Genomic DNA, 19,495 nt, shown 5'->3' with positions numbered 1-19,495 from the left:
ATATAGGTTTAGGGAAAACTCTAAAGCTAGACGGAATCCACAGCAAATCAACAAGGGGAAATTTTCCCAGCATGTCAGCCTCCAACTCGACCCAAGGTTTAGGGATAGGGCACTGTAGTCCAATCACTGATTTGATCGACCAAGCACGCTGCTTGATTAAGTTCTATATTAGGATAAAATAAGCCCCCCACCGATCTAGACATCATAAGATATTTTTTAGCAAGTCTGGCTCTCTTGTTGTTCCATATATATTTATTCAAAACTGCATGAAATCTATTTAGCCATGAGGAGGGGAGGGTCCTAGGGATAGATAAAAATAGAAGCAAAGTTTAGGAAGTGCCATTTTGACAGACGCCATTCTGCCCATCCAGGAAACCTTGTGGTTCATCCTTTCGTGAAGGCAATAAACTGTTTTAACACGGGGCCACAATTATATTCCAGAAGAGTTTCCTCTTCAGCTTACAAGGAGATTACCAAATAACGAAGAGAAACAGATTGCCAATTATAATTTAATTGTGTCTTAACAGAAAGCAAAAGATTGGGCGGAACATTAAATGGGACTTCCGTTTTTGATGTGTTCAATTTGTAATATGAGGCTGCAGATAATCAGAGTAAATTTTGTATATTTGGAAGTTGTTTGCTCATTTGTATTGCCTGTGATATAATCACCTTTGTTTCTTCCCTACTATTTGCTTCCCCTGATATTCTTCATCCATCTCTTGACTGTTTAGCCACTAATTATGTTATATCACTATATGGTTTCTCATATTTGTTCTTTACTTTACTTATCTTTCCATGCCATCATTCATACCAGATCTCTGTACTGCTATTTGGATTTAAAAATTCTATAAATGAACACAACAAAAAAACAAAACACATTGAACGCGAACAATGAGTGCCGTTATGTAATACAGCAGATGTGTTACCTGAAGATGTAGATATATATATTAGTTTATTTTTGCTAGAAATACATGCACTAGTATTATAGCGGTTACAACAAATTATTTACAATTCAATAACAAATATTCACATTTACTATATGGGAAGTAGAAAAGGAGAACATTTGGGCAGTATAAAATTGCAGTGAATACAGAAGCGAATAATAAAGTTATTTTTCTATGTAAACATAATTATATGCAGCTGATTTGTGCAAACATGTAATTATTAAGGGAAGTGTGATAGGAGAACACTTAGGTGAAGATTTTGGTTACAGAACCGTGTATTTTGAATTAGTTTATCCCAAAGTTGTAAGTTTATCAATTAAATCATCAATTGTGTACACAAGAAGTTTCATGTCATCCTTTTCACTCATCCGATGTTGACCGTGTTTGCGGAGAATGACATCTACATCAGTAGTAAGCACACAGTCAGCAATCTTCATTGACACGTGCCATGGGACGTCCTCATCTTTCATGCCATGAATCAGTCGCACAGGGGACGTTATGGGTATAGGACTATTTAATATGCAGTGGTTTTCTGCCTCTTTAATAAAAGAATAAGGAATATTATAAAAACCTTCTTCACTGTACTTTGAGGGGAGACTAAGTACACCTTTTTCCTCAACTGCTTTCTTTTCCTGTAAGGAAAAAGTTACAGTAAATATATCAGTCATCTTGCTTATTACAACATTTAATGCTTTATTTTTGTTTGTGCGTGTATTGAAAGCAATTAAAGTAATAAACCCACATACGTTTTTTCTACTTTAAATAACAAGTTAAGCACCTTTGTAAGCTATACCCGTTTTCCACTGAGTGAAAGACTTGGGTCAAGTCAACCCATGTCAAGCCTCAGTGGAAACGGCTCCCAAAAAAATAACCCGGGTCCAGTGACTCTGCAATAAACCCGGGCAGCAAGCAGGATTGGACACAGGTAGGATCCGGGTTCAGGGGCAGTGCAAACAGGTAAACTGGGTCGGATGACCCTTGTCCCGTTTAGAGAAGGGGAAGATCCAGATTTCCCGGCACTTGGAAGTGATGTCATCTCCAAGCTCCGGCAGAAGAGTTCCACTGTACATGGGTGCAGTGTGAACACGGCCTACCCGGGAACATCCTTTTATATTATGAAAATTTTTTATTTTTTTTTCCCCCATTGGCTTGCGGCTTTAAAATCTCGAAATATGGTCAAAATAATGCACTGCTGTTGAATGTATGTAAAGCCAGCCATACACGGTGCGATATTGAAACATCACGATGTGTTGTATGATTTCGCTAGAAATTCTCCATACGATGTGTTCAAATGGTGTACGATTGATCGCTATGATCATACGATACAGATGCTAATATGTATCACATCGTACACAATAGATCACAAACACGGTTTTGTCCTAAGATCTATGATCCAGCTATACAACGGCAGGGACACACATCGGCATCGTAAAACATACAGAATCAACAAACGATGTGCACGACTGCTCGTTACGATTGATTGATCGAAATCGTCTACATCGTGCAAAAAAATCGCGCCGTGTATGGGCCGCTTCAGACTTTCAATTTCTCTGTACAGATTGATGCATCTCGATATAAAAATAATACCAGTTCTATGTTTCTTATTTTGAATATGGTTTCTTAAGGGAGTGGGGAACATAAAATACCAACACACTGCTCAGACTTTAAAGAGGAAATGCCCATTTGAACACTATCTACTGTTACACGAACAGCTGGTTTTTTTTCCCCTACCAGAAAACCATTCATACGATGCAAAGTAGTAGTGTTTTTAAAACAAGGGGCAATATAAAGTAAAATATCACTTCAAGGGAGTTCTGAAATGAATATTCTAAATTAATGTAAATTATTGCTCTAGATATGATAAGGTATCTCATTGAATGCACAGTAAAAGAAATGGATAAGAAAAACAGTGCGGATCCACTTTTACTCTATAGCTAACAATCTAGATATACTATACTTAAAGATGTCCAAGCTCTATGAATATGCCTGCACTTACCTCTAATGGAAGTTGATTAAACACTGTGACAAAATGGTCAGCAGCTGGGGCAACACCAACAAGAGCTGCTATTTTTTCTGGTCGCGCTAGGGCAGCAAGTAGCATTAGCCATCCTCCCATACTTGAGCCAACTAATATCTTTAAAGACACATAACAAAAAATAAGGAACAGAAGGGTGCTCTAGATACAATGCGTGAAAAATTATGTACATAGAAATTACACACGCACAGCCTGATTCAGATGTGGAGACAATGCCGATATTTGCAGAGTTTAGTAATAATTAGGCGGACGCAGAGTGATTGACAGTCGGTGACTGTGGAAGTTAAAGGGGGGGTGGAGAGTTTACACACAGGTATTTTGGGACCGTTACGGGGGCGCGTCTGTGTACGCAGTTGCAGGGGCTCTGGCGACCGTCTTCCAACGGACATTTTGAGCAACCATAGGGTTTGCTCAGAGGATTGATGGTGCGACCAATGTGCAACTTTTTACACAAGGGACGGATCAAAGACGCCACCAATGGGCTTCTCTGTACAAATCCTGGTGGCTGCAGCATTTGCATATTTTCAAAGAACTGCTGGTTACAAAGTAGCAGGAGCGAATGGATTAGTGTCTACCTCTGAATCAGGTCCACAGAAATTTTAAAATGAAAGAACAAAACTTTTTTTTTTCAGTACAATGGCTTATCTAACCATCGACTGTCAAGTATTTTTAATTAAAACACACTAATAAACCATAGATGTGTTAAATCAGATATAAAACATTTATTCATCAAAGTATTTTTGATGGGGTAGGGGTGAAATGTTAATGTTTGCACTTAAACCTACACAATAATACATACTAAAAGCTATGGGTATCAAATGTAATTATTTGTGTCTCATCAGCCTCTCTATACAGCAATTTTGTTGGGAAAAGTAGTATCTTTATCTCCGCGTGTGTAGGCCCAAAATGACTGACATGCCTATCTAATAATAGTGACTGAATTCTACTGGACTGAGAAGAGGGACTGCTAAAGCCTTCTCTCTTATACTATGGGGCAATTCAGCTAGTGGCATTGCCCACAAGGTGCCGGCTTTCCAACCATTTCTGCAGCACCTCATGACCACAATCAGGTGTGCAGAAAAATCCACAATGTTACTGTACCGTAATTACAGATGACATCTGTAGTCACACATCTCGACTGCACATTGCCGATAATTGAACACCCCTGTTTGTGTCTAATTCCTGATTGGAAGTTTTACCACTGTCTTTTGGCTTACGTAAATAAAACATTCTGGAACCAATGCTGATGCTCAGAATGTTTTTCAGATTCTGATTTTATCTCTTGCCGATTATAGCATTTAAGCCAAGTACTTCTCAGTTAAAGTTTATACAGCAAGTCTCCATGGAAAATATATCAAGTCGTGTGTATTATGGAGATAAATAATAATATAATATAGATGAAATAACTCAAGCTTTATATCTAACAAAATGTGGGGGAGATGTATGAATGGGCTATATGGAGAAAAAGCTGATACCGCTTCTCCCCATGTATTATTGTGGGGGTCCCTGCTGCGGCGGCTGTATGCTCCGGGCTGCACGCACATCTCGCGCCACGTCCATTAGAGCCGGCTGGGAGGTGAGACACAGCGCATCAGAACTAGGCTGATACGCTCTGTGCTCAGGCAGGAATCTTCGTAGGGGGGAGTTTTCACTCCCTCACTCCTGCAGATGAGATCTTATCAGTACTGCTTCCTGCTTCGACTTGGTAAAGAGGCAAAGTAGGAAGAGATATAGCGACACGATCTACGCCTGTGTTGCTCATGCTCTTTCCCTCATCAGCAGGAGGTTACCATGCTAAGGGGGGAATTCAATCAGCCCTGATAATTTATCGTGGGTGAAAAAGGGTGATAGCCTCGGGTTTTAATGCCTGAGGCTATTCAATTACATCCCTCTTTTCACCCAAGCCTGTTGTTAACGCCCTTTCAATGAACGGGCATTAACACAGAGTCCGTAATAACTTCACGGACCAAGGTGTTAACTGAGTGTTTTCACCCGTTAACTGGCTCGTAATTGGGGATGTTTTTCGGGTCTGATCAGACCTGAAAAAAAATTCCTGTTATGTGCAGCCTACCGGCTGCCTTAGGGGCTTTTTGATTTTAACTGAATTTCCCCCCTAAGAGTGGTGGGTTTCTCCAACTAAACAACAGGTGTGACAACACTATACTGAGAGGAATGGTGGATTCATGTACAGGACTGCATTCTGAGCTTATACACCTGTATAGGATCACTTAAGGACATGGTGCTCAAGATGTAGGAGGAACTTTAGCTGTCTGATGGAGAGTATGATCATTTTACCTACCACTCTATTAAATGTCAAGTCAGCTTACAATGAGCAATACATTTTACCTCCATTGTTCAGAGTATTTTTATTTTGGTATATAGCGGTTCTTTAATAAAAGTTTTGTCCTTGATACAGTAAAATAACAACCCAAGTTTTGTTTAGATCATAGATTGTGTTTAAAGCTTTGTGGGAATGCTGTAGGGTGTATGTTTTTTAATTTCTGTACCCAATGTACTCCTACACAAGGTACATGTGCTTCTTAATGCTATGTATCAATTTCCATTTTTATTTTCTAACTATGAAGTAAACAAATATAATAGTACTGGATTTTTAAATCACACATTTTGTCTTTTTTTCCACATATTTATCTCATGTTATCAAAAGAGAAAATGTATTGAAAATATATAGAATGCCTTTCAAAGACCTGTCTCCTCCAGGTTAAATATTGAAAAAGACTGACAAGCTGCATTTTTCAAACTAGATTAAAGACGGAAGTAAAAAGAACAAATATAATCCAAAAGCAATGTGGTCATCCCAGTATAGGTATCTGGTCTTTAGGTATACACTAAATAAGACAATGTTTGGGTAGACAATGGACGATAGACAGGCAATAGGTCGACAGGATCTGAAGGTCGACACACTAAAGATCGACTAGTAAGCAGGTTGACAGATACTGAAGGTCGTCATGGTGATTAGGTCGACACGCATATGGTCGACAAACAAATGGTCAACACATTTTTTATTTTCTTTTTAGGGTTAGAGTCAGGGTTAGGCACTTACCCAGACGGTTAGGGACCAGGAGGGAAAGTTAGGGTTAGACACTAGAAGGGACGGTTAGGGACAGGCACCTACCCCGACGGTTAGGCACCAGAAGGGAGGGTTAGGATTAGGGTGAAAATTAAAGCTAGAAAACATGTGTCGACCATTTGTGGGTTGACCCAATGACCATGTCGACCTTCAGTACCTGTCGACTTTTTTTTATACTAGTCGACCTTTAGTGTGTCAACCTTCAGTCCCTGTCGACCTATTGCGTGTTTATCTTCCATTGTCTATTTACTGTAGACCTAATGATCCACCCCCCCAAGTATAACGCAGACTGTATTTTGTGACTTTTGTTTTTGTTACCCAACTAACTTCCTGGCAGCTATTTAAAAACCACTATAGTCACTTGGTGTGGCGTTAACATTTTGGGGCAGATTCAGACTTGGGAGCAGAGCATAAAATAACCATGCTGCAATGTAAGGAGTGCAAATACATTAATTTTTTTTTTACTGCAGTTCCCCCCAGCTCTAAATATCTCTGCACACTGTATCTCCCACCTGCAGTGCAACATGGTTTTCCCAAGGTGCACATTTTCTTGGTATCCTATATTATAAAGGAACCTGAAACAAGACAAGCTGCTTGTGATGGAACAAAATAGGAAGATAACCTGAGGTCCTTCAGACACATTATCCAGAATAGAAAGCACATCCTTCTTCCATTTCCCAACTGTACATTCCTTCATATCTCCTTCAGAACTCCCACATCCAGTGTAATCAAACCTGAAATGAGGAAATATTACAAAGTTTCTCATTTTAAAAGTAATCAAGGTAATAACAAAAAGAGGACAATGCAAGTTCTCACACAGCCGCTGGGACCCGTAAGACAACATTGCAGATGCACCCTACCACCGGGACCAGGTAAATGACAGCTGGGCCACCAGGGACCTTCCATCACATTGACATTTCACCGTGTAGACATGATTAATGTCGACATGCTAAGTATGTCGATGTATTGACCATGACGACTCGAGAACTGTTGACCTAACATACCACATCCCCCCCAAAAAATGTTTTGTTTCCCTACCATGACACAACTTAAAATGTTTGACATTTTATTTATATTTACTGAGCAGCTGAGTGCAAACTATTGTTCTCATATCAGCAATTTAAGAGCCTAAAAGCTGGGTACACACTGACAGATATATTGGCCGATCAATTGATCGCCCATTATATCTGCTGCCCATCGGCCACTGTGTACCAGCGATATGTCTATGAACGTCTTTCACAGACATATCGCGTCTGCTGTGCTGCACAGCCGAATGAAGATATATCTCCATTTTTCTTTAATCACTTAACTGACGATTTAATTCCCAGAATACAGCTCATAAATTGTCTTTTTTTATTTTTTTATTTAATGAAGTTTAAAAATTATTTGTAATAATATATTTAAATATTTTATTTTAAAAAATACAGTATATATCTAGGGGGGGTGTTTTCCAACCCACCCATCCCTCCGTGTCCACAGGCTCCCATTATAAAATAACTGCCTACCCCCTATAAGCAAGACACCCCCCCAGTAGTCATAAATCCTAATAATAATAACCCCAACACACCCCATTAATAGTAAACAAATCCCTGTTTTCTAAATTAGCATCCCCCCCCGGAAAAAGACCCCCATCCTCCTCCTCCCCTGTGACCAGTATTTATTTATTTTCATTATTTTACACCACTTCCAGAGTCATATTACTCATTATTAGTGCCCCCTCAGCCCCACTGATGTTAGATCTCCCTGCCCCCCCCCCCCCCGGTTACACCCCCCTTCCTCTTGTATGCAGAGCGCAGTGGAGCGTGTGTCAGGGTGGACTCCTGCTGAAGCTGATCTCTGTACTTGCAGAGATCAACCACAAAGTGCTTGGAGGGGAACCAAGTTCCTCTCTTTGCACTGCAAACCCCTGCACATGCGCCCAGGAGTGCCGTTCGCACGGCATTCTGGAAGTGATGTTGGCGGTCACAGACCACTGCATCACTTCTGGGGAGTCGGAGGAGACCCTTTCTGCACAAATGCACAACGGATCTCCTCTGCAAAATCCGGGGGAAGCGGGGTGTCACCGAGGTCGCATGTGTTTCGACTTTGCCAGCTGAAGCACTGCTGCTGAGGTCGCATCACATGCGATGACGCCAGTTAAGTGGTTAAATAGGTTGTTAGGTACCATTTAACATGCATGTTTTAGCTTTGGAATACCTCTCTGGAGGGAAACAAGTATGGCTGTCACAGCTTCTCAGCATTTCATGTGATGGCAGAGGTGGATGTTATGGAAGATATTTTGAGATTTATACTTGCGCATCAATTCAAGTCTCAAGCTACTGCTCTCTACTGATGGTTACAATGCAAATTATTAAAACAGTCAACGGTAGGATACGGTCTTGAAAGCACAGGTTGAAAACAAAATTACAATAGACCTTATTTACAGCTGTTATTTATACAAGCTAAATAAATTTTTCCCATTTAAGACACATTATGAATGTTTATCTGGTTTCCCTCCTTTTAATATTTTGCACTGTTTGTTGAACCTTTATCAATACATGTCAAAGAGATTTACATATTATTTACACCAATTTTCATACTGTCTTTCGCAGTCTGAAGAAACAAAAGAAAAAAATGTGAGAACTTTCTAAGAGATTGCTGCATTCAGCATTCAGACTAAAAACACAAATTAGAAGCATCTTTGAATATTCAATTAAAGGCACTGAAGCAAGCAATACTGTTTATGATTCATAAGAAGGCTCATCCAAGATAATTACATTATTATTAAAGTAAGACAGATGTTCCCAAACTTGGTCCTCAAGGCACCCTAACATCCCAGGTTTTAAGGATAACCATGCTTGGGCACAGGTGACTTAATTCGTACCTCAGTCTTGATTTAATCACCTGTGCTCAACCATGGATATTCTTAAAACTTGGACCGTTAGGGCCTATAGGACCGAGTTTGAGATATTAAAAAAATAATAAAATATATATATATATATATATATATATATATATCTATATCAAGCACTATCTTGTTTTTGTAATTTTTTTTATTTTACAATATAACATTTTCATAGGAAAGACCATAATGTAAACATACATTCTTTAGTCCACTGTAAGGACTATGCTTTTTCTTCTCAATCTACATTTGAGTCAGCTTTAACTCCTTGGAACAAGTTTACATTTAAAAATATCATGTTTTGAGGTGCCACAAGACAACATGATGCATATAAATCCCATGGCAAGGAGGTCAGCTCTTTAACCTCCCAACGGCCTGGGAATCCAAAGTGCTTAATCATTATTTTGCCACATCTGAAAATTTTGACACATTGTGACATCCAAGTTTAGGACAACCATTACCAAGGGAGAAGAACATGTAAAAGCTTCAATTACACCTCCTATGCTAGATACCACTAACAAATCTATGCAAGCTGCAGCTTGTCAGTTTCTATTGCGTTTACAATGAACTTGTGACTTTTTCAAACTGAAACCATAATTTCCAGGAAACTCCTGTACAATTGTTATTTACCGTATAAATGAGTGTCCGAGTGATCTGCAGAAATCTTCAAGGGCCAATGCTTTCTGACCATTCATGTCAGATGCATAACCAGGCAAGAAAATGACTCCAGGGCTTTTGCCTTTTAATTTCTGGTAGGCTAGTTTAGGTAGATCTTGTCGTGCTAGATACTGTACGGATGACTTTAACCTGCAAGCTTTACATGAACACAAAAAAACACCCAAAAAGTTAAACATATATTTTAAAAAATGAAGCACAACATCAACAAAACACTGTAGCAGAGATTATGAAAAACATGCTATACGTATAGAGATAAAAATGCAATATTGATATTGCAGTCTCATATTCAGTGCCCAAGGGGGTGATTCAGTGCGATCGCTCCCCCCCCCCACCCCCACACAGGCAGAGGAGACTGCCGCTGCTGCTCAGCGGCAGCAGTCTCCTTGGTTCCACTGCAGTATGTGCTGGGCTGCTAACAGATAAGGGTGGGCATCAGATACTGGCCCCGCCAAGCCCCTCATTCAAGCCCAGGCAAGTAGTACCCTATCCTATTAGATGCAAATTCTGAGGTGCGAGTTGCTATTCTCACTTCAAGTTAATTGTGCAATCCAATTAGCAACTTGCACCGAATCAGTCAGACTGAATTCGCAACTTTTCCTGAGGGTGTGAGATAGATAGGAAAATCTTTAGTTTAAGGTTAAAATGTTGGGACACGGGACCTCATTCAGACCCGCTCACAAGCGGGTCAATGGTGGGGCACGGCGCATGCACAAGCCCGGAGCGAGAGAGAAATTCTCTCACTCCGGGGCTCGTTACAATAGGGGCGGCTGTCGATGTTGATCGACAGCTCGCCCCGTTTTGTAGGTGTGGTCAGACAAACGGAGGCGTTTCTGAAGGAATGCCAGTGATGTCAGTAGGGAGATTCCTTCTCTGTTAGAGCAGGAAGCTGCCTGGGGCTTGCGGTAGACGAGACCCGACCCCAACGGTTTTGTCGCAAGCCCCGATGGTCGCGACCATCATCTAGTCACTCGCTAAAGCTGTGGGTGGTAACCCACAGCTTAGCGAGCGGCCAGGAGGCCGCCTTTCAAAAGAAAAGCGGCCGCCCTCATTCAGAGCGAGCGGCTCTGAATGAGGTCCACTGTGCTGAACCCCTTGGACCCCCCCCCACCCTAATGACTAATTAGGCATTTGGAAGTTTGCAATTAGCTTAATTAGTCCAATAATTACATGTCATTTTTTGGAGTAAAAAAAATAAAAAATTTCCTCAAATTACCCCAAAATCAACTTTTTCATTAGTTTAGGCACCCCAAACTTAATTACAATAATTTTTAAGTTGAAAAATAATTATTTTTATTATTTTATTTTTTTTTTTCCAGGTGCCCTTAAAGTACCCCAAAATCACCCTTTTTCCTACTTTTTGTTTGCGATTAAACGAAAAGTTTGTTTTTTTATAATTTTCTCGCATTTAAAAAAAAGCCCCAAAATCAGCCATTTGATACCATTTAAAATCCAACAGTACCTTCCTAGTGCCCACAAACAGCCTTCTATACGGTCCTGCTAACAAAATTATAAATTTTGGGGGTCCAGGACAGTCTACCCACATTTTCATGCATTTCTCGCAAATCTCATTTGGCAGTCAATTCGCACCCCTCCGCTGCAAGTAGTGTGAATAGGTATTTTTAATTAGATTGTAGAATTCTCGGGAGCGTGTGAGTTTCAACAAATAATCTCGCTACTCGCCATTCACACCTAATTGGATTGAGCCCCTTGGATCTGTGAATTTATCACAAATCCTATGTGTATTTGCCCAAAAACAGAACAGTTTTTCAGATGAATAAAACGGGATTTAATGGAATAGCCTGAAAGCAATTCAAGCGTTAACATGCTGTTTTATGTGCCCAAAAATTTATCGGGTCTAATTAAATCCCCCCCCCTAAGGGTGGAATTCAATTAGCCGAGATAATGCAATAAGTTATAGCAGGCTAAGTTTTTGCACTCTTCACGTGCGGATTTCGCTTAACAAGTCTATGCGCACACCTGTTTTTGGCTCAATCCAATTCCAAAAGTCGTGATGCAGCATTCCCGTGATAATTCTTTCTGATTTTACCCATGATAAAACTTTTTATTTTTCTACTCTTTTCTATTCTTGCCAGAAAGCAAGGAGAAGAGAAAAAATGGCTTTTTGGGGCACACTGCCCCAAAAAGCCATTTTTTCTCTTCCCCTTGCTTTCTGGCAAGAATAGAAAAATAAAAAGTTTAGATACTTAAAATTTGAGAGCACCACAAACCAAGAGCTGTACTATATGTATTGTGTCGAATCAGCTAATATGTTGGGATCTATTATATAAATGATGTCCTATTTGATCTTGTGTATATATGAATTTTACCCATGATAAGTATAGGTGAAAATGGGGACATCTGCCTGTACCCCAAAAAAAGGCAAAGTGAAATGGGATAACATACAGACGTGTATAATACCCCTTTCAGACATACAACCCGGGAAATTTCCTGCTCAGACCCGGGAATTTCTCCTGTGCAAATTCCCGGGTATTTGGTCGAGACCCCCCTTTCACACTGCAGTATCTACCCGGGAAATTCCCAGGTAGACCCCTTTCAGACATAAGCCAGGTTTTTTAGTTTTAAATATTACCTGCCTCTCCTCTGCTCTTCCTAACCTATCCCCTCTCCGGCTGCCGCTGATGATGTCATCATCATGCAGCAGGCAGCCATCCAATCAAAGTGCAGCCTCTATCTATAATATAATAACTCCTATCTACCCTGGTGGTCCAGCAGGAGTGCGGGCGGCCCGCTGTGGCTGAAAACCACCGGCGGTCTCCAGCGCCAGTGTGAGGACCCGGCCATGGTCGCTGACTCGTTTGTCAGCGCCACAGCCACCGGTGCGGGGGGTGATGAGCAGCAGCGCAGAGCGTCCTACAGGACGCTCTGCACTGCCAACTCATTGTAATGAGCAGCAGCGTAGAGCGTCCTATAGGACGCTCTGCGCTGTCAATGTAAAAGCTGCTTGGTTGTACCCGGGAGTAGTAAATTCCCGGGTAGCACCATTCAGACAGAAGCAGGGTAATTTCCCGGGACTTGAGTCCCGGGAAAAACCCTGGTCGATTGCAGGGGCGGCTACCCGGGAACATGTTCCCGGGTAGGCACCTTTCAGACAGACTCTGGTACCCGGGAATTTGGCCGAGGCAGGCCAAATTCCCGGGATTCTCGAGATGTCTGAAAGGGGTATTAGTGACCATAATAAAAGTATGTGGGGTTCTTAAATTGTGTTAAATTGCAGTTATATACATTTTTCTAAAACATTCAAATACTGATAGAAAGTGTATTTTTTTCGCAAAATAAATGTTCTACTTTAATTGAGGTACATAAAAATGAATATAAGTATATATTTGTTTCATTTAAAGACATTTAAAAAAACCTTCAAAATACACCTCTAATACCCACCTGCAATCTTAAAAACACCTGTCCCACTCATATAGCACCCACATATACCTGTCCTACATCAACTAACCCATTTTCCTGCAATTTGCATTTTATCACCCCAAAAAATTTTTAATTATTGGCCAAATTAAGCTAATTAGAAAATTATTTTGGTCTAATTGGTCATTAAGGAGGGTGTTCCCAGTGGTTCCGAACCAAGTCCCGACATTTTTACCTTAAAAAAAGACAATTTCCCCAACTTTTCACCTGGAGGTGGTGAAAACTTTTCACGGCAAATGGTATTGAGAATTTGCACCAGTGAAAAGTTGTGGCTAATAGGAGTGCGCGTTAACTATAAATCTGCAGAATAAGCCAAATTTTCACCCCAAAAAAGTGGCTTATCGCGGCTAATTGAATTCCCCCCTTAAGCTTTTGTCTTTATTATTTTATGTTTTTGAATATTTGATAATTGTTTTAAAACATTAAATATTACAAGGGGAATATCAAATTTCCCATAGGCACTTTTGACACAATGATTTGTCAAGCTTGACAAATCTACTCTTATGTCAGGGTGGGAATGTTTGGATAATGCTTCTATGTCTCCAAACCAACAAAACTAATACCCCTATTACACTAAAATCCCGGGTCTGACCAGGGATTTAGAACAGGTTCCAACCCAGGACAGATCCCGTTCACATTGTGTCTCTGGCCCAGGTTAGGCCATCTATACTGCACATGGGTGATGGAGATGACATCATCTCCAAACGCCGATGCCCCGCCTGTTCTTATGCTGTAACCGGTACCCGGGCGGATGGCCTGTAACTTGGGTCCATCCCAGGTGCAACCCTGCTTGCTACCTGGGTTGGATTGCCAGGTCACTGGACCTGGCTTATATTTCGGCGACTCTTTTACACTGAGTCGCAATAACTCGGGTTACTTGGCCAGTGTAAAAAAGGTAGTGACTGGACCACATAGCCCCACTAAGCTCTTTTTCCCATTGCAATTTAGCTGGATCATTACACAATCAATGAAACTTACTTTTTTCAATACAGCCATGGCCAAAAGTTTTTAGAATGACACAAGTATTGGTTTTCACATAGTCTGCTGCTTCAGTTTTTATGAAGGCAATTTGCATATACTCCAGAATGTCATGAAGAGTGATCCGATGAATTGCAAAGTCCCTCTTTGCCATGACAATAAACTTAATCCCAAAAACATTTCCACTGCATTTCAGCCCTGCAACAAAAGGACCAGCTGACATCATGTCAGCGATTCTCTCGTTAATACAGGTGAGAATGTTGATGAGGACAAGGCTGGAGATCACTCTGTCATGCTGTTTGAGTTAGAGTAACAGACTGGAAACTTTATAAGGAGGGAGGATATTGAAATCATTGTTCTTCCTCTGTTAACCATGGTAACCTGCAAGGAAACACGTGCAGTCATCATTGCTTTGCACACAAAAGGGCTTCACAGAGAAGGATATTGCTGCTAGTAAGATTGCACCTATATCAACCATTTATCGCATCATCAAGAACTTCAAGGACAGAGGTTCAATAGTTGTGAAAAAGGATTCAGGGTGCACAAGAACATCTGGGAAGCGCCAGGACCATCTCCTAAAGTTGATTCAGCTGCAGGATCGGGGCACCACCAGTGCAGAGCTTGCTCAGGAATGGCAGCAGGCAGGTGTGAGTTTATCTTCACGCACAGTGAGGCGAAGACTTTTGGAGGATGGCCTGGTGTCAAGAAGGGAAGCAAAGAAGCACTTCTCTCCAGGAAAAACATCAGGGACAGACTGATATTCTGCAAAAGGTACAGGGATTGGACTGCTGAGGACTGGGGTAAAGTTATTTTCTCTGATGAATCCCCTTTCAGATTGTTTGGGGCATCTGGAAAAATGTTTGACCAAAGAAGGAAAGGTGAACGCTACCATCAGTCCTGTGTCATGCCAACAGTAAAGCATCCTGAGACCATTCACGTGTGGGGTTGCTTCTCAGCCAAGGGAGTGGGCTCACCCACAATTTTGCCTAAGAACACAGCCATGAATAAAGAATGGTACCAAAACATCCTCCAAGAGTAACTCCCAACCATCCAAGAACAGTTTGGTGACGAACAATGCCTTTCCAGCATGATGGAGCACCTTGCCATAAGGCAAAAGTGATAACTAAGTGGCTTGGGGGACAAAACATCGAAATTTTGGGTCCGTGGCCAGGAAACTCCCCAGACCTCAATCCCATTGAGAACTTGTGGTCAATCCTCAAGAGGCCAGTGGACAAACAAAAACCCACAAATTCTGACAAACTCCAAGCATTGAATAGGCAAGAATGGGCGGCCATCAGTCAGTATGTGGCGCAGAAGTTGATTGACAGCAAGCCAGGGCGAATTGCAGAGGTCTTGAAAAAGAAGGGTCAACTCTGCAAATATAGACTCTTTGTATAAACTTAATGTAATTGCCAATAAAAGCCTTTGACACTTATGAAATGCTTGTAATTTTACTTCAGTATACCATAGTAACATCTGACAAAAAGGTCTAAAAACACTGAAGCAGCAAACTTTGTGAAAACCAATACTTGTGTCATTCTCAAAACTTTTGGTCATGGCTGTACATTGCAGGACCCCCCTACTTATTTGTTTGTTAATACCCAGTCTTGTTTTAGTACAGTAAAGCACTGGTGCTATATAAAAAAAAAAAAAAATCATAATAAACATATCTCCCTGTCTTCTATTTCCACTAACAATGCAACATCTAAAACTAGGGATGGCCATCTAAGGGTCCACCATCAATGGTGTCATATGTGTTTTACATTGATGACGATCTTCATCACAGCGCCTGTAAAACAGTGGGAGAAGGGATGCAGGCGGCAAGTCAATCAGGGAAGGGAGTTGGGCTATGCGGGCTGCTACAGGAGGTGGGTCTAATCTCTATAGACACCATACCGAGGGAGGGGGAAAAATACATTACTTCCCTAATTGCCATTGATGGTGGAGAAACATAGGATCTCCTCCATAAATGGCAAAAACCATCAACCATTAGTGGCAGACATCATCAATGGCCATCCCTACTAAAAAAAAAAATCAGCTGCATAAACCTGGAGTACAGTTTTAGTAAAGTGCTACAGAGTATGCTGACACACACACACACACATATATATATATATATATATATATATATATATATACACTACACATTAGTAAAAAACTACAGCTCTCACGTCCATGTTTGTTTTTTTTACACTTGAGATTTACAAGGAGGGCCCTTACAAAATGATGCTGAGGGACCTACCAATATCTAGCTATGGGGAGATGTATTATAGCGGCACTTATCGCATCATGAAGCACTAACGATGAGATATATTAACATCTCATCGGCCGGCGATCCCCACTAAAGCTCACAGCGCATCAGCCTAGTCCCGGCTGGCTCCACTGAGCATGCGCGGGATCCCTTGTGCAGCTCTGAAGCTGGCAGCCCACGCAGCAGAGACAGCACTATCCCTGTTTTGGGAAATATGGCATTGCCAAGCTGCAGCTGTCGATAAGAATAGCTGCAGCTGGCAGAACGATCAGGCGAACTGACCATTCATGCACAGCCCTGCATATCGGTGCTGCTATCTTGTAGATACCAGCGCCGATAATGACAGGGGCGTATAGGTGGCGCCACTGTGATTTACCGCCTAAACCCCAATCATACATGGGGGTTTGCGCGGTAAATATTGTGTGCTGATGCCGCTTCGGCAGTTAATACACCTACCCCAGTGTCCTTTTGATGCACTACATTTTTGAAGGAGGATGAAACATTACTATTCTACAAAGAGTGGTTATTTGAGGACGTTAAATGTTCATATAAATACAAACTATTCAATGTATTTAGCAAATGTTTAAAAAAAACTTTTACATCACAACTTATTTCAACAATGTGGTGAGGTTCGGGTAAATACAACTTATTTTATGCTGTCCAAGGTGTTGGAACAATTTGGAATGATAATTGCATATCAGAGGTAGACACAGAGTAGCACTCCAGTTGCTGTGGAACTAGCAGTCCTAGACAAGGTCCTGTCTTACATTACAGCAAGCTGTTTAAATATGCAGAAGGTATAGAAAACATACAGGTGGCACTATGAATACAAGCATTTACTACCTCTATTAGCAGAAATCGAAAGTGTTATGTATACCTACAGTGGAATCGGTCAGGTTACAAAACTAAGGGGCCCATTTATCATTGTACATTTGCGGCTTAATCCCGGAAAACACCTGTTTTCGGGGATTAACAGCAAATATAATATTTCCCCAAGATGTAGTACAGAGGGACCGCAGCAGATATCTCCGATACATGCTGCGATCCCTCCATTCATGCCGGCAGCCGCATCCCCCATAGGTTTCTATGGGGGATGTGATGCTGCCATATTTACCAATTTACGGAATGCAATGTATTCCAGAGATTGGCCCCCGCAGCTACCTCCATCTGAAGATGGTGGTAGCCCATTGAAGCCTAGAGGCCACACATCGGGGATTCAGCCGTCAGAGGGTTCCCCCGGAACACTCCCCGGCAATCGGCTCTATGCATGCTCAGCAGCCCTCGGAGCACATCTCAAGGACGAGCTCTTTTCAGAGCTCCTGTCCCTACAGGTGCTCCATAATACATCCTGATGATGTCATCTCATTCTGCAATGTGATCATGGGTGCTAATATTGTGCCCAGATCGCATTGTATTTGCAATTAATGATAAATGGGCCCCTAATACCCATTTCAGACCGACAACACGGGAAATACAAGTTTATCAACTTTTGAATTTCCCAGGTCTCAGTCCCCGACACTGATACAGAGCAGAGCAGGGTCGTGGACGCAGGACTTTGACCTGGGTTGTTTGCATTCACATATAGCAAAAAAACAGTTTTTTTTGTCAAAGGGGTATAAGTTAAAAGCTGATTGGTTGGAAAACTTAATTAAAATTGTTTATTAGCAATTAAGTTATTCAGTTGGTATCCATGGTGATTGTATACCCATTGGTGGTGTGGACCCGACGTGTGACGTCATTGAGCACGCTGACCTGATGACCGCCTGGTGGTATTTGTGAATAAAGGTAAGACACTGACAGAGGCATGCCGATGCTGAGGGTCCAGACAGGGAATAAGTATGCTATCAGTTTACCCCCTAACCCTCCTTTTCTCTAGTCAAACCCTCCGGTGGTGCCAAACCCTAACCTCCCCCCTCCTAACCCCCCAGGGTGCCTAAACTTACGGTTGCTGCTATTTCCAAGTTGGAGAAAGGACCTCTGTGACGTAGACACCACGTGACCGCTGCAGGAGGCTGGACCGCTCCTGCGTTACCATCCACTAGGGCATAGAGGGGGAATATATATTTGTGGCGAGCGCAGCAAGCCACCATGCCGAAGCGTGGCGAGTCTGCGGGGGGACACTTTTGGTCCCCCGTTAGCATCCCCGCCCCTCCCCCTTTCAGGCCGAGTCACGTGGGTGTGACGTCACAGGGCCATCAGCCCTGTACAGTCTAGACCTAACCCTAAACCTACCCCCCCCCCACGGCTAACAGCTAAGGGCGCCCGCTGTACTTACAAACGGGATGCCGGCTGTCGGGATCCTGTCATCGGCATCTCCACTTGTGTCTGGATTCTGGTGCTGGTCTTCTGTCCGCAGATCAGGATTCTGGTGCCGGGTTTCATCAGCCGGCATCCTGAACGTAAGTTTTTAAACTACACCTCCCCCTACTGAAGGGTATCTATACACTACCTTACATTATATACTTTTAATTTAAACCGGTACACTCATGTATTGCACAGGTTCTGTGGCTGGCTGGCTGACTTCAAGCCCGCATTTTACATGTTTTTTTTAACTAGCAACAGAACCTGTGTAATTCATGACTGTCCCGGTTTAAAGGGATATTATACATATTACCCGTAGTTACTGTATCGTAATGGTATGGGTGCTGTACAGGATAGGGAAGGCTGTATCACTTGTATGGGTGCTGTGCATGGACAGGGGGAGGGTTGCTCTCACCTGCGGGGTGCATGGTAACTTTGGGCTGCAGGGGAGCTGCTCCCCGCGTGCAGAGCGCAAGCGCCCAGGTGCGAGGTCCCCCCAGCGCTCGAGACGCCATGATCCCACGTGCCAGTTATGACCCGTCCGCCCTGCCACCCGCGTGACGTACCCGGAGGAGGCTGTCCTCGTGCCCTCTCTGTTGCTGCACGTGACACGGGCGGTGGGAGTGGCGAGGATGTGCACGCGCAATATTAGCATTATTGAGGAAAAAAAATGACCCTAGATTATATAATACACATTATAGCACACACACAATCAGAACCCCCCCTACTACTGAAAAGTCAGCCCTTATCCAGTGCTGTGGATCACAGCCTGACATTTTCTTTAATTAATAACGTATCACTAGCGCTTCAAGGTGAAAATGTGATACTTTGAGCTTAGAACGCACTAGTGATAGGCACTAATGTATAGTTTTAAGTAAAATTATGTAATTTGTGTATATTTCGA

At 42.1% G+C, this 19,495-nt stretch overlaps 1 protein-coding gene across 1 annotated transcript; it reads right to left on the bottom strand.

Moving 5' to 3' along the window:
- Positions 1-933: 933 nt before the first annotated feature.
- Positions 934-19,149, bottom strand: ABHD10 (abhydrolase domain containing 10, depalmitoylase). Its single transcript, XM_088442105.1, has 5 exons — positions 19,007-19,149; positions 9,579-9,762; positions 6,690-6,801; positions 2,941-3,078; positions 934-1,576 (listed from the first exon to the last, which is right to left on the bottom strand). The coding sequence occupies exons 1-5, from the start codon at positions 19,104-19,106 to the stop codon at positions 1,235-1,237; spliced, it is 876 nt and encodes a 291-aa protein (XP_088298231.1). The 5' UTR covers positions 19,107-19,149; the 3' UTR covers positions 934-1,234.
- Positions 19,150-19,495: the final 346 nt, after the last annotated feature.

Source organism: Taudactylus pleione, unplaced genomic scaffold (genome assembly GCF_031769625.1).
Source record: "Taudactylus pleione unplaced genomic scaffold, aTauple2 ptg000305l, whole genome shotgun sequence".
NCBI lineage: Eukaryota > Metazoa > Chordata > Amphibia > Anura > Myobatrachidae > Taudactylus > Taudactylus pleione.
This window is presented reverse-complemented; position numbering and strand designations above follow the sequence as displayed.